The sequence below is a fragment of the Camelus ferus genome, chromosome 21 (assembly GCF_009834535.1).
Source record: "Camelus ferus isolate YT-003-E chromosome 21, BCGSAC_Cfer_1.0, whole genome shotgun sequence".
Taxonomy (NCBI): Eukaryota; Metazoa; Chordata; class Mammalia; order Artiodactyla; family Camelidae; genus Camelus; species Camelus ferus.
Window position 1 is genome coordinate 28,791,936 of NC_045716.1, and position 14,691 is coordinate 28,806,626.

Sequence of the window (14,691 nt, forward strand, 5' to 3'; positions counted from 1 at the left end):
TTCCTCTGTTATCGGGCCCTTATCCGGCTGCTGTGTGCCGCCCAGAGGCCAGGGTCCTCCCTGGCAGCGCCATGCCCCCTCCCGCCCACTAGCTGACCAGGGCCAGCCTGGGGGAGGTCTTTGTCTCCTGCCCACACTGCCTCCCCAGGCCCCAGTGCCCCAGTCCGCTCCCTCCAGCCAGGCCCCTGGGCCCTGCAGCCCCATCCAGAGGGGCAGGTGCAGCACCTCCCTGGAGAGTGGAAAGAATAACAAGTTATAACAATAACCACAGGTCTGTGCTCAGCACCCACAGCACCGCCTGGCTGACCCTTGACCCCAGGCTGCTGTCAAGCCCCCTTTCTGTGAGGAGACCAGGCTCAGGGAGGTGTGGCCTGCACAAGGCCGTGGGCCCCGGTGTCCTGCTGTTCCTTCTGCCTGGAATGCTTCTCCTCAGTTGCAGGCAACCTTCTGTCTTGCTCTAGATCATCACTCATCACCTCCTCCAGGAAGCCTTCCTTGACTGGCACCTCCACCTCTCCTTCGTAGCTGTGGCCACACTTGGCATTGTTCGTGTTTCTTTCTTGGAGGGTGTGTCTTGGCTACTGCGGGGTCTCCAGGGCCTGGTGCAGGGAGATTGACTCAGGGGCGGTTTCATGAGTGAATGAAGAATGAGGAGTGAGCAAGTGATTGAGAAGAGACCGTGGTGCTCAGGGCTGCACACTGCAGGCTGTGCCCAGCACCACCCTCCCAGCTCTACAGCCCCCCGGGCAGGCCAGGACGTGGGGAAGGAGCAGGGCCGCATGCCCACCACAGTCCACCCCACCAGCGGGCCTGTGGTCAGGATCGGACCCAGACACAGGAAGAGGCATGGCAGGTGCCCGCACCGCTGCTCCTCCTCTGTGCGCCGGGAATACAAGGACCTTCCCCGAGAGGCGTTAAGTGGCTGTGAGACGGGCAGGCGCAGAGCGGGGCCTCGGGGAAAGACCCACACTCGGGGTCGGGAGCAGGGGCCAGGCAGGGGGTGGGCACAGTCTGCAGGTGCCAGCGGGGGCTTCCCGCCCGTCCAGTGCTCCCAGCCACCCCCTTTGCACCCTGCCAGACAGGTCCACCCAGGGGCCACGGTCAGGGGATTTCGTCCCCTCCTCGGCCACAGCTCCAGTGTCTTTGGGGCAGGAGGACCCCCAGCTGCCTCGGCATCAGAGGCAGGAGGGCTGTTAATAGTCGCCAGCCCAGGACTTGGGAGGGACTCGGGATCATCGTGCGGCACGGAGCCTGTCTCCGTAATGCAGTTTTAAAGCATGAAAAAAGGGAGTTGATGAAATTCCGCTATCAGTGCCAAGCCAATATGCAAAATATCTCACCCCCAATCAAATAGCTATTATGTTTCCATTTCCATTTCGGCGTCCGGCTTAACGAGCGGGAGACGGGTTGGCTTGCGGGGCGTCTGCTTGCCGTGATAACCAGGGGGCTCCGGGCAGCGGGGGCCGCGCCCAGCACTGCCCCGGCCTCCCTGACCACCATCATCACCCATGGATACCCCCAGCCAGGTGCTCGGCCTTGTGCCCGGTCCTCTCACCCCGCCAGGCAACAGGGCCAGTGTCGCCCTCACCCCAGGTCGTCTGTGGGGTAGGGGAGGCATGAGGAATGCCTGGTGCAGAGGAAGGCAATGGCCTGATCAGAGTCCAGGAGGGCAGCGTGTTGAGGGGGTTCCGGCCGAGGGCCGTGGGCAGGTCAGTCCACCTTGCTGGGCCTTCGTTGACCCACCTGCAAAGTGAGTGTGACACCCCTCTGGGGTGCTGAGGGGGCTCCCAGGGCACCTGCCCTTCGTGACTGGCATCAGGGCCCGCCTCCCACTGCCCTCCACAGTTCCTCTGTGCACCCCATCTGCCTGCCCAGGACTGCGCCCCTCCCCGCACATACCTTCCACACGGGCTATGGGGCAGGGCGGGGCAGGGCAGGGCAGGGCAGGGCAGGCAGGCCCACCCCCCAGGCCCTGCTGGGAGGTGGGTGGTGGTGACTGGTGGTGGTGACGCCCGGCCCTGAGCACAGCTCAGCACAGGTGAACATCGTCCTGGGGGGCAGGAGCTGCTGAGGTTTCTGAGCACAGGGAAGTGGTGTGACTTACCCGCGGTCACACAGCCAGAGCACCATCTGCCTGGCCATGGGTGGGCAGATTGGGTCCCACAGGGGCCAAGCAGGGTCCTTCCTAGCACTGTCACCCCACCAGTGGAGAAACCTTCCTGTCCAGCCCCTGCTGGAGCAGGGACCCAGGTGCCGCCGTGTGGCCCTGGGAGTGTCACGGGGGCTCTAGTGGGCTGAGTCGGACACGGGGCGGGATTTGCCCGGTCACACCCCGGCACATCCTGCCTGTGGGCCCCCAGCCGCTTGCCAGTTGGCAGCTGTCTCCTGCACTATCAGAGCCGGTTGATTGTGCTGGATGAATTAGCGGCATCAGGATAATCGCCGCAGCCGCAGCCTTTCTCCACGCTCCTGTCACGCTTTGTGCGGAGCGGGTGTCTTTGTTCTCCCATAAACGTACCCGCCGTGAGCTCTGGGCCTCCCTGGGTGGCTGAGGCCCACCTGGGTGAGTGGGGGAAGCATCAGCTGTGTGCCCCAGGGCCCTGCTCCCTGCAGCCCCTGAAGCAGGGGCTTCTCGCCCATTCTCCAGAGCTGGTACCCGAGGTCCTGAAGCACCATGGCATCAACAAGGGGCCCGCAGCTCCAGGGCATCCCCTCTCCAGCTCTGAGCAAGGCACGGGCACACCAGGGCTTCTAGAAAAAGGCCGCAATCAGGCCGACCCCAGGCCTGTGTGCTGTCCGCCAGGGCCACGGTGACCGGCAGTGCCTGGTTGGGCTGGCCCCACAGGCCAGAGGCTAGGCCCAGTACGTGCCAGAGGCCACAGAGGGTCAGGCCTCCCGCCTGCCCCGGGGGCACGAGTCCGGCTGGTCTGGGGTGCACCCAGCCCTCCACGGAGCCTGCTCGTGTGGGCACATGAACGAGAGAGCATGCAGCTCAACCCAGGGCTGGCCGGTGTGGTCTGAGCCCGGCCACGGGGAGGGGAGGGGAGTGCCAGCCCACCCGCTGCCTCCTGTAATTACAGCTCCGCGGTGTCCCGGGGAGGCTGGGATGCGTGGGTCCGTGGGTCTGTGGGTCCAGAACTAGACAGAATTCAGAGGGCTCCGGCTGGGAGCTCGGGGTGCTGGAGGCAGGGCAGGTGGAGCTGGGGAAGGTGATGGGGCAGGAGGCAGCCCCACCCCCAGGACCTGTCTGGGCCCGAGGACCCAGCTGAGAGCGATGGAGCGGAGCACGAGGGAGTTCTCGCAGCAGGCTGAGGACAGACAGCGGTTCTCCACTGTTCTCTCTGCCCACCGCGCTGGCACGGGTCCCTCTGACCCTCCCAGGTGGTCTGGGCTCAGGCCGCCTGCACTCGGTCTGCCCTCTCACTGTGGGGTGGGCTCCATGGGGCACTTCCTGCACAAGCCTTCAAGGGAAGGTTGGATTTAGGGGGCCCAAGGCCTGCCTGGCTCCAGCCCCAGAGGCTGAATGCAGACACCTGTGCGCCCACCTGTGCCCCATCAACCACTTATTCCTTTAATCAGGTTCTCTGAGCACTTCCTGTTTGTCAGCCCCCACCCCAGGCCTGCCCCCTACAAGCTCCCAGAACTGAACCTGAGTGTGGGGCTTCCTGGAGGTGGGTCCCGGGCACAGGGCATAGCTGTGCAGAGGCCCAGGGCTGTGGATGTGCACCAGGGCCCCGCGAAGCCCAAGTGCCTACCTGCATTCCTGCAGCCCCCAGGGGCCCCGGCCCAGAGGAGGCCGGTGCTGCTCCCACGCTTGGAGCAGAGGGGAGGGGCTGGGAGCGTCGTCCAGGGAAGAGTGGTCCGCGGGGCCAGCAGAGGCTGCAGAGGAGGTGAGCTGGGTGGGAGGCAGGGTGACCCCCAGGCGTTGGAACCGGTGCAGGGGTTGGGGTTGATACAAGGGTGAGGTTCACATACCAAGTCTTGGGGGACCCTGAGGTCGCCCCCATGCTAATGGCCGCCCCCTTGAGGACTCTGACCTCTGACCATGCGGGGCGGCCGAGCCCTGCCCGTGCCCCCTTGTGCCTGGTACCGGGGCTGTGCTTGTGCTGGGAGGGGTCAGGAGACCGGCGGGCGGGGGTGCGCCGTGAGCAGACACCGCCTCACGACTCCCTTCGGGCTGTGTCCGCAGGTTCCCTCGGAGACATGGAGGCCAGAGAAGAGGCCCAGGCCGTGGACACCAGCCTCCCGGAGCCACTGGAGCCGGAGACCACGGGGCAGCCGGAGCTCCAGAGCCCTTCCAGCCCAGGCAAGTTGGGTGGCGGGTGCGACAGACCAGGCTCTGGCACCCCCACCCCTTCCCCGTTCCTCGCCTGTGACGTTGCTGGAACCATTTCCCACTGTGGACTCAGTTTCCACACCTGTGAGATGGGCATGAGCTTGCGGGTGTCTGTGGGCTGGCTATGCCCACTGGGGCCAGGGAGGGGTCTGAGAGGGCCTGGAAGAGGTGACACACACATTTTCGGAGGGTCTTCGTGGTGCAGGAGGGGAGAGCGAGGCCCGATGGGGAAGGTCTAGTCCAGAGTTGTCGGGGAGTCATAAGGGCACCGAGTGACCTCGGGAGGATCACGGCCCCCAGCCTCGGTGTACCCACTGTGAAACAGGGTCATCTGCCTCAGCACACGTGCTGCTCAGTACATAGCAGGTTCTCCTGTTAGGGCACTTCAGCCCATTTTACAGACGGGAATGAGGCCCGGAGAGGTTAAGTGACTCGGCCAGGGTCACACAGCCTGCAAGCACTTGAGCAGGATCTGACCCGAAGTCTGGATTGAGGCTGGCCCCTCTCCCCTCTGTCTGCCCCCCTCGGGCCCCTGGAGCCTCTCCTTGGGCCCTCCTGGTAGCGGTCTCCCTGGGGGGTAGGGGCGCACTTCTGAAGCTGAGAACAGGGCTTGGAAGGAGAGACCCTCAAGCTCACCAGAGAGTGAATTAGTTTGGCATCAGGAGGCCTGCTCCAGCCGGGTCCCTGGCGGGACTTCGAAGCTGGGCCAGCCTCTCGGGCTGGCTGTGCCCCCCGAAGACCCCAGGAGGAGGGGCCTAACTAAGCTGGAGGCAGTGGGGGAGGTCAGTAGCCTCACCCTTGTTTTCCAGAAGATGGAGCTGAGGCTGAGGGGTTCATGGAGGGAGGACAAGAGGTCTGGGCTCTGCCCAGTCACCTGCCGTGAGCCCCCAGCCCCCTTCTGCCCCATCCCCCCTGTCGGCAGTGGGCAGCGAGCTCCCACCCCATCCAGTACCCTCCAAGCCCTGTGCACAGAAGCTGAGTTAGCCCTGGGCCATAGTCCAATAGGGGAGACATGGCCACAAGCGGGACTGTTTAGGAGGGTGGTAAGTGGGTGGCTTGACCAGGAGCAAAGGAGAGATGGGGTAGGGGCGGCACTGAGCAGAGAAGGACATGTGGAGCCTGTGCTGCACACATCTGCACATGCAAAGGCCCTGAGGTGGGACAGACAGGGGACAGCGGGAGAGCCCCTCAGGGCTGGGACTGGGGGGCCGAGATCCCAGATAGACAGGGGGCTTCTCCCTGTGGACCCCATCCCCAGAATGTCCCAATGTCAGAGCGTCAGTCGCCTCAGGATGGCCACAGGTGCCCAGCAAGCCCCATCCTCTGACACCTGCTGGCCCGTGCCCCTTTCCCCAGTGTCAGGCCCACTGGGGTCACCAGGGCAGTGCAGTGAGAAGGAGGCCAGGCCAGAGGGACTTGAACCCAGAGCCGGGCCTCCAGTCACCCTTGGCTCCTCCGGGACAGCGGGCAGGGTGGAGGGTCAGGGGCCTGGCCTCAGGGGCTTGTTTGTAGGCCTCACTATCTCTGCAGTCATTGTCACCACCACCATGCTGCAGGCAGCCTCTCCCTAGCCTGTCGGCTTTCACATCCGTAACTGGGGGAGTACCTGTCCGGTGGCCCAGGCAGTGGGGGCCCCATCACTGTCACCATCACCATCCGGTGCTGCGCACTGACGGGGGTGGGGGGGGCGGCGCTCTCAAAAGGGCAATGGCTGGTTTTGGGTGGACTTTGCCCCCAGGAGCCTGGCCCCTTATCTGATCTGGGAGCCGGGCTGCTGGGGTGGGGGTGGGGGCGGGGCGGGGAGGAGCTGGAGAAAAACAAGCGGGGCTGCACCTGGCACAGGCCGCGGTGATAACGCGCCGATGGGCGCGATAAGGCGGCGGGAGCGGTATCTGCTTGTCAGGCGGGCCCAGCGCGGCTCCCGCGCAGTGGCTGGAGCTCGGGTGCCAGCCACTTGATTTATAGCCAAAAATAATAGGACTTTTATACTGTGTGATTGATTTATTCGATGTTAATCACGGCCCTTATCTTGGGGATTAATAATCTGCCGGGTGCGTGACGTCACCAGGGGGGCTGCTATGGGAGCTCATCGACCGGGGACCGCGGTGGTTATCGGGCCGGTGCGGAAGGCAAATATGCCCTTTGGGCTGGAGTTGGGTGCGGGGCCTGGCGGAGGGGCCCCCGCTGCCGGCCGGGGAGCCCGGCGAGCCGGGGCCGCACGTGTGCCCGCTGGCCTGGGCGTGCCGGGAAGGCCACCCTGCGCTCTAATCATTAACGGCAGCTGCCGCAGCCGGTGAGCAGGCCGAGGGCTTCTCAAGGCGGGCGGAAGTTGGGAAGTAAGGCCAGCCCCTGCTTAGAGCAAGCCTGGGGGGCCGGCCTTGGGCCTTGGTGTCCTTCCCGGCCACAGAGTAGGGAGAGCCGGCGACTTGGTGCCCAGAGGCTCAGTGGAACATGTTGGTGTCTTCCCTTCTGCAGACGCTAGTTCTCCACCCCGGCCATTGCCACAGCCCCCCATGTCCCCAGGAGGCCCCGAGGAGATGGAGAGTCAGGAGCCGGAGACGAGGCTGGAGGCGGAGGAGGAGGAGGCCAGCAGCCCCTGGGGTGGGCCAGGTAAGCACGCCTGCACTCGGGGTCTGCCAGCATCACCTCTCCTGGGTGGCTTGGGGGCCCTGCCTTGTGGGAGTCCTGGGAGTCGGCCACCCTGATGGCTTGGGTGGGACAGGCCTGGCCTGTTGGCCAGGGAGGTCGATAGTGAACCACCGGGCCCAGCGCTGCCTGTTTCAACGTCCAGCCGGCCTGTGGGGCCAGCGGCTTCCCTGGAGGTAGGCCCCGCGCAGCAGACAAGCTGCCGATGATCTCAGGCGGCAGAGTCCGGCCTGGCTGGGCGAGCGGTGCAGGCTGTGAGGGCGAGGAAGGGCATGTGGGAGATGGGAACAGCCCGAGCAGGAGGCAGGGAGGTAGGGGTGTGTGTCTGGAGCCACCAGGATGCCCGGGCCTTCCCAGCCAGGCCAGGAGCTCAGGTCTGTGCAGGGCGGGAGAGGACCCACCCCTGGAGTGGCTGCAGCACGTGGGAGGGAGGTGGCTCCAGTCTGCCAGGCCCTGGACCACAGGGAGTGTCTCTGACGGAGGTTTCACCTCCCAGCACTCCCCCTGCCCAGGTTGCCAGAATTCTGACTGTGGAGGGCCCACCAGATGTCCCCTCCCAGCAGCTCCCCAGTTCCACCCACTTATGAGCACAGGGCAGGCTGGGCGTGTCTGCTCTTTCTGTGATTCCTAATTAGAACTAGTGCCGCTTGGGGGACCCAGGGCAGCTTGGGGGTGGGGTCCCAGGGCTGCCACTCAGGGCACTGGTCGTTGAGGGCGGTCCCATGGGAGCTGCTGGGTGAAGGAGGGAGGGCGTGGTCCTTGGCGAATGGAGGGCGGCACCGAGGCTGCACACCCAGGCCAGGCGTGTGGGCACACCTAGCAAGCATGTACTGAGCACCTGCTGTGCACTGACCTGGAGCTGCCCTCACACAAGTGAGGGTGGTAGCCAGTGGGGAGGAAGCACATGTGAGGGCCTCACCGTGCTGGGGGGTCAGGGAAGACTTCACCAGGGCAGAGGGGACCCCTGTGACCTCTCGGGGTGTCAGAGATGGTCTCCTGCCAGGTCCGATGCAAGTGGCCGTGTGGACCCCTCGTTGGGATCCCAAGGAGTCAGGAAGAGTACTGGGACCGACGTGTGGTGTCTGCGTGGTGCCGCGTGGGGGTGGTGGCTTGTGTGCCTTCCAGTCCCCCTGCTGATTTAACACAACACAGCCCCACCATAGGTGGGGGTCTGGGGCCCAGGGAGGGAGGGGCTGGCCTGGTGGGCACAAGCGAGTTGGCGACACTGCTCCACCGGGAGTCTGAGCTCTCTGACAGCCTCTCCCTGCTGGGATGGGCCGTGGTGCTGCCTGGGTGTGGAGCATCCTGTGCATGGCAGGCTGGGGGCCCCCTCTGCCGTCCCCAGGCTGGGAGCGGGTTGAGCATAGCGATGTCTTGCCCACCCCACCCCACCTTAGGGTCCCAGCGATGGGCCGGGATGCGACAACAGCAAGCCCACCCCCACCGAGGAGCGCCTGGCCAGAGACGGGCCACAGGCCCCATGTGCACGGGGCCCTCCCAGCCCAGTCGGCACAACTGAGCCGGACGCCCACCTGCTGGGGTCCGGGACCGGCAGCAGGGCCTTTCTGGGCGCAGGGGCAGTGCAGTGGGGGCTGGGGCCCTGCGGTCAGACTGCTCTGACCCCGTCAGTCTCCCCAGCTCTAGAATGGAGTAGCAGCGAGGCCCCCAGACACTGGGTCAGCACGACTCCGGCACGGGCTCCCGAATTCCAGGGAAACCCAGATGCCTGTGGGACCCTGATAGGCCCCTGGGCAGGCGGTGGGGCTGAGGAAGCCGCAGCTGGACAGAGTGACCATGGGGACAAGTGTGCGGGGCAGTCACAGGCGGCAGGTGCGAGGCGACCCCCCCCCTTTGTGGAGAGACCCAGACGCAGAGCAACAAAGGGAGTGGCACGCCCGTGTTGGTGGCAGCCACGGCCATCCTCCGCTGGCCCGTCCACCCTGCGGGGCTAGCAGCACCACCCCCATTTCACAGACAGGAAAGCAGAGGCCTCTGGGCAAGGTCTGGCCCCCAGTGGCTGTGGGGGCCGTGGTTTGGGCTGGGGTGCACCGTGGAGCTTCCAGCGCTATTCGCATCTTCGGGGGCTGGGGGGCTCCCTATCGGCCCCCACAGATAGGCATTTCTGTGCAGCGGGCAGCGATGGGCCGATAAGCAGCCGCCAGCCAACCGCCGTGGTGGCCGCCCCCTATCAGACCCTGAACAGGCCACACTTATCGCCAGCCCGGAAAGCCAGAGACGCCCCGTGGGCTCTTATCTTGTAGGGGCCGCCGTGCTGGTGCTGGGGCGGCAGGGTCGGTGTCCCCAAGGGCAGCGCCCAGCCCAGTGGCCAGTGTGTGTGAGGACAGGGCGTGCAACCAGGCCCTTTGCCGCAGGCCCGGTGCTCCTCGTGGCTCCCCAGCCCCTCCCTGTCCATCTGCACCTCTGCCCACTCCCTGTCTGAGTCTGTCCGTCCATCTCTGCTGCCCCCGCCTCCCCATCCCGTGGGGACAAGTGAAGGCCTGCCCCAGCCTGCCTGGCTCTGGGGGGTGACTGGCCCCAAGTCTCGGTTCCCCATCTGCGCGGTGTGAGGGTGGGCCTGGCCACCTCAGAGAGACCGGGGCTCGGCCCACACAGGTGCTCGCCGCTGCCTCTCCATTCTGGCCGCATCTGCTCATGGGTCTCCTAGGAACCCTCCCCAGGTCAGACCCACAGCCTGAGAAGGGTGCTGAGATGACAGGGGACTCAGGGGCAGGTGACATCAGCCGGCTGGGAGGCTGGGCCTCAGTGCCTCTCTCCAACTGCACGGTGGGTGCAGCAAGGCTGCCCTGTCTGTAGCGGTCAAGGCCCCAGGCAGATGGCCACAAAGCCCTGGGGAGACGCCCGCACGGCACCGGGCGGAAGGGAAGCCTCCAAGCCCCCTGCTGCCCGGAGGCCCTCGGCACACACTGCAAACCTGCTGAGGTGCTGGACCCGCAAGGACTTTATAAACACTGGAGTGCGAGCCCCGGAATGTGCAAAGGGCCTATTATCTCTAGGCCTCGTCACTGCACCCACACTAGGTCCCCTCACCCCATCTGCGACCTGGCAACCCCAGAGCTCCAAAAACAGGCCAGGAGGTACTTGGGGTCTTGTCTTCATTTTCAGACGTTGCGAGCATCGTCAGCTGCTGGTGGCTAGTTCTCCAGTGTTGCTGCTTCTAGTGGGAACCCTCCGGCCCCAGCTGTCCTGAGAGGCAGGAACCTGCCTGCCCGGGCCTGGGTCCAGCTTTGCTGGTTACTTGACCTCTCTGGGCCTCAGTTTCCTCATGTGCTCTATGGTGCAGAGCCAGCGCCCCCCCCCCTCAGTGTTGTCATCCCTCTGGGAGGCCCAGGCTTCTCTGTACAAGGGAGCAGGGGGAGGGTGCAGGTGGATTCATTGGGAGAAGCAGCTCTCTGAATGACCAGAACTCCGCTCTCGAGTGGAAAGCCACCACATCCTGTGGCCGGCCAAGCTGTGTGGCCACAGAACAAGGAGAAGCCACCTCGCCCTCGAAATGGATGAGGACAGAGGAGGGTCCATGGGGGATGGCCACCAGCCCCAGGGAAGCAGGGTGTTGGGCTGAAGGCTGCGCTGGCCCCATCCTGCCCTCGTCTTCCTTTGAACCGCCAGCCAGAAGGGAGCGGGCAGGCAGCAGGGACCAGAGAGTGGGTATTTTTATCTTTGAAATGACCTTGTTCGCTAGAGGGGCTGGTTGCTTAAAATTCTGCTGTGCGGATGGTTGAGAGCTATCGTCTATGATCCTCAAAGCACGTCTGGGAGGGTGGCTGCGCTGCCGTGGCCGTCAGGGCGGGGGCCACCAAGTCCCATCCCACAGCCTCCCCACTCACCATCCCGGAAAAGCAGAGGGTGGGCAGACAGGCCAGCCCCCATTAGGACTGAGAGCCCTGAGGGTCCCATCTGACTGCTTGGGGGTCCCGGGCCTGTCACCCACCTCATGGTACCCGTCGGAGCCTCTGTCCTGTGGCACAGTGGCAATCAGTGTGACCTCAGCCTGCCTGGCTGGGTTGTGAGAAAACAGATGAAGGGAGGGACTGCAGTGGGTTTGGGCCCCCAGGGGTCTGGGAGCCTCCTGTGTAGCCAGGCCTGGCGGGGAGTCCCCCGCCCATGACTGGTCCGGCATTGCTGACTGGTCCAGCATTGCCTGGGGGTGGACGGAGACGGTGTCACTCCTCTGCCCTCCCCGCCCGCCGTGCCCGGCCCAGGGAGGCGAGGGCAAGCACATCTCTGTGGTTCTCCCCTGCCTGTCTGGAGGTAGCATGGTCCAGGCACTCCTGAGTGCAAAGCTGTCCACCAGGGATGCTGTGCATAGCTGGGGACTGAGCAGGTGAACCCAGAGGCTCGCAGGGACTCCCCACCAGCTCTAGGGGCTGGTCCAGTGGCCGTGAGGGTGGCATGCACTCCGTGGGGCCAGGAAGGAAGGGTGTGGCCAGGGCTGTGACATGGCTGTGTGAGCAGGGCCCTGGGAGTGGGGTCCCCTTCACCTGTCTTGGGACCTGGAACTCTTCCCTGGTGACTACTGTTTACAAAACAGAATCCAACTGACCAAACATCAGGTGTCACCTTTTTTGTCCTCAGCTTCATCTCTAGCCCTAGAGGCAGAGATGGGAAGGCGGGCCATGTTCCCCCTGCACTGCAGGCCAGCAGAGGGGACAGCCAGCTGGTCAGGCCAGGGCAACAACATAGGAGGACCCCAAACCTCCCCTACTCCATCCCCAAGGTGAGGCCCAAAGGATAAGTCAAAGTGGGGTGAGGGTGTTCAGGATGGAGTGGGCATGTGCAAAGGTCCTGAGGTTTGGCTAGCATGGGCATGGCTGGAGCATTTGAGGCTAGAGTAGGGTTGGAGAGAGGACAGGACATGGAAAGGCCAGGGTTGGGCTCAGGGCCATAGGCTGTAGGGAGACACCTCTGTTTTCTTGGCTGTAAGGTGGGGACAGAGTGTTATGCAGGGCGTTTGATCAGCTGCTGCTCGGAGAATGGGGAAGGGCATCTTTGGAGCTCGGGGGTCAGTCCTGCTGTGAGGGGCCAGAGGAGGTGTCTGTCTGCCGTTCCCTGCTTGGGGACCAAAGCCCGCTGCCCCCCTGCCCAGGGCACCTCCTGGAGGCCGGGGATCCTGGCCCCTGGAGCATGAGCAGGGCCATCGCTGGCTGTCTGGGCCGCTCTTGGTTGGCTAATCTCACTGCCCTGAGTCTCTCTGCAAACCTCAAGGTTTGTTATCTGGCGGTGGTGGGCAGGCGGCCGAGGCAGGACGGCCTGTCCTGACAGACAGCCGGGGAGATGGGCCGATACAGCCTGGCCACGCGCCCCTCCTGCCAGCTCGGCATGTGTGTGGGTGTTAAAAATCATTTCAGCGCTTTTGCGTTGTCGCAGGCCCGGCATTGCGGCCCAATAGGCCTGCTTATCTTAGATTAGTGGACAGGGGGAGGGCACAGGAGGGGGCGATGGCGGGTGGCAGGTCAGCCTGGGGCCAGCTCTGGAGTCCAGGCCCAGCAGCTTGGTTAGGAGCTACCTCTTCTGGGTGTCCCAGGGAAGAGGGTCCACACCAGATGCCCCCTGAGGCCCCCCAGCAGGCCCTACGCCCATCCCGACCTCCCCACCTCACAGCTGTGCAGATCGAGACTTGAGGACCGGGGGGGGTCCCAAGGAGGGGGCTGTGTGGCCCCACAGTCAGCCATCCTTCCTTCCCAGGTGTTGGCTGAGGACAGGTGCTGGCAGAAATAGGGACTGTGTTGTGGCGTGACATGCTTCAGAACCAAAGGACAGTGGGGTCTACAGCCAGGAGTGGGCAAGAGAAGGAGGTCGTGTATGCCCTCAACAAACACCTGTGCACCAAGTGCCTGCTCGGCGCCAGCAGAGTCCAGGCACTCGGGGAGCTGCTGTTCTGGGCAGTGAGAGAGAGATTAAATAATCAGTAAAAATGTCACATGTCCGAGGGGGTGAGGCTCGGGATAAAATAAAGAAGGGACAGTTCTAATAAGTAGGGTGGCCAGGGCCAGCCTCGCTGAGCCACGTTTGAGCACAGACCAGAGAAATGGGGGAGCCAGCTGCCATCTAGGGACAATGTGCCAGGTGGAGGGCGCAGCAGAGGAGAGAGCCCTGAGGCCCGGGTGTGCCTGGCTGGGTCTGGGGCCAGTGCAGGGAGGGAGGAGGTGGGTTGTGGTGGGGGAGGACCTGTTCTGTAGGTGGTTGTCTTGGAAATGGGGTTTAGAGGTCACAGGCTTTGGCCAGCAGAGGCCATAGGTGGCTGGCTGACCAATGTCCCCGGGCCCTGAGTTCTTTCCATGATGCCCTCCCAGGCCAGCAGTCCCCAGGCAAGGGTAGGGGCCTGAACCCGTGGCCGGTGTCTACCGCCAAAGCTCAGTGCCACCCAGTCTCTGAGCAGGGCCCTGTGGGCAGAGCCCCCAGGACAGGGCTGAGGCGGGGGCTGTGAGCCCATGGCCTCTCCATGGCTGGCCGGGCCCACACAGATGCCACCTCCTGCACTGCCCAGTGGGCACTAGGGGCCCGAGCACCAGGCCACACACGACACCCCAGAACAGCCCTGAGCAGAGGGGCCTCCGCAGTGAGACCCCCCGTTCCCCCACCTGAGGGGCAGCTGGGGCCTGGAGCTGGCCATGGCTTCCCTGGGGGCCAGGCTGTTGACCCCTCGCTGTGGTCAGCAGTTCTTCACCCTGGAGGTGCTGACCGCCTGGCACCATCGGCCCTGGCCAGATGGAAGCCACCCTTTGGCCCAGTTCTGACTTCGACCTCCACCCCTGACAAAGGCCTGGGCCTCAGGGACACACAGGCAGCCAGAAGCTGGAGAGGGGCAGACGGTCAGTGGGCCGACCCATCAGACTGCCCTGCCACCCACTTGCATTTTCATTTATCGAGCACCTACTGTGTGCTGGCCCCCGTTAGAGACCCTGGGATGCAGCATGAGCCAAACAGACCAGCTGATGCCATCCTGGAGCCATAGCCCGTTTCAGAGGGAGGGGTCAGTGAGGGCGGGGGCTAAGCAAGGAGCACAGGCTGAGAAGCGAGTGGAGAGCCCCTCACCCTTGGGGATTCGTATGAAGAGCTCAGCAGGCTGGGGGAGCCAGCCCTGCGGACACTGGGAAAACCGCTCACCTGCATGGCCAGTGCAAAGGCCCTGTGGTGAGGATGACTGGGAAAGGGGGCAAGGGAGGGGAGGGCTGGTAGCCATGTGGTGAGTGGACTGCGGAGGTTCAAAGACAGACACAGGAGACCCACGAAAAAGCTGAGACTGTATTTTGGTGTTTCGGACGTGGTCACTGAGGCACAGAGAGGTTGGGGCGATCGAGCAGTGATGAAGCCTGCAGTCCCACCCCTCCTGGCCCAGCCCCATATGGTTCTCTGGGCCCCTCCTGGGGGGCGTGGGCTCTGCGCTGGCAGAGGCTCCAGGCAGCAAGGTGCCCTGCAGAGAGCGCGGCCAGGGTGCAGGTCCTTGGCTGCCCTGGCAGCGGGTGGGGGCCCAGGCCTGCGCCGCCCGCTGACCTCACCCGCCTTCCGGGAGTGGCTATCTGTGGCCGGGAAGGCCTATCTCAGCCACGGGCGCTAATCAAGCCGGCTTCCTCCTCCGCCCTCCGGCCAGCTTCCTGCCCTGGCCAGCCCACCCCCCGCCCCAGGCTGGGCGTCTGGGTGTCCGCCCTTGCCCTGCCAGCGCCTCCCGGACATCAGAGGGACGCAGCCCC

At 64.6% G+C, this 14,691-nt stretch overlaps 1 protein-coding gene across 3 annotated transcripts in view; it reads left to right on the forward strand.

The window, feature by feature from the left end:
* ZFPM1 (zinc finger protein, FOG family member 1) overlaps positions 1-14,691 on the forward strand; it is a 65,244-nt gene that overhangs the window by 20,933 nt on the left and 29,620 nt on the right. For all 3 annotated transcript variants that reach the window (XM_032464542.1, XM_032464544.1, XM_032464543.1), the window contains exons 2-3: positions 4,190-4,306; positions 6,812-6,946. In XM_032464542.1, coding sequence (XP_032320433.1) covers positions 4,190-4,306; positions 6,812-6,946 — 252 coding nt within the window. The remainder of the gene's footprint in view (positions 1-4,189; positions 4,307-6,811; positions 6,947-14,691) is intronic.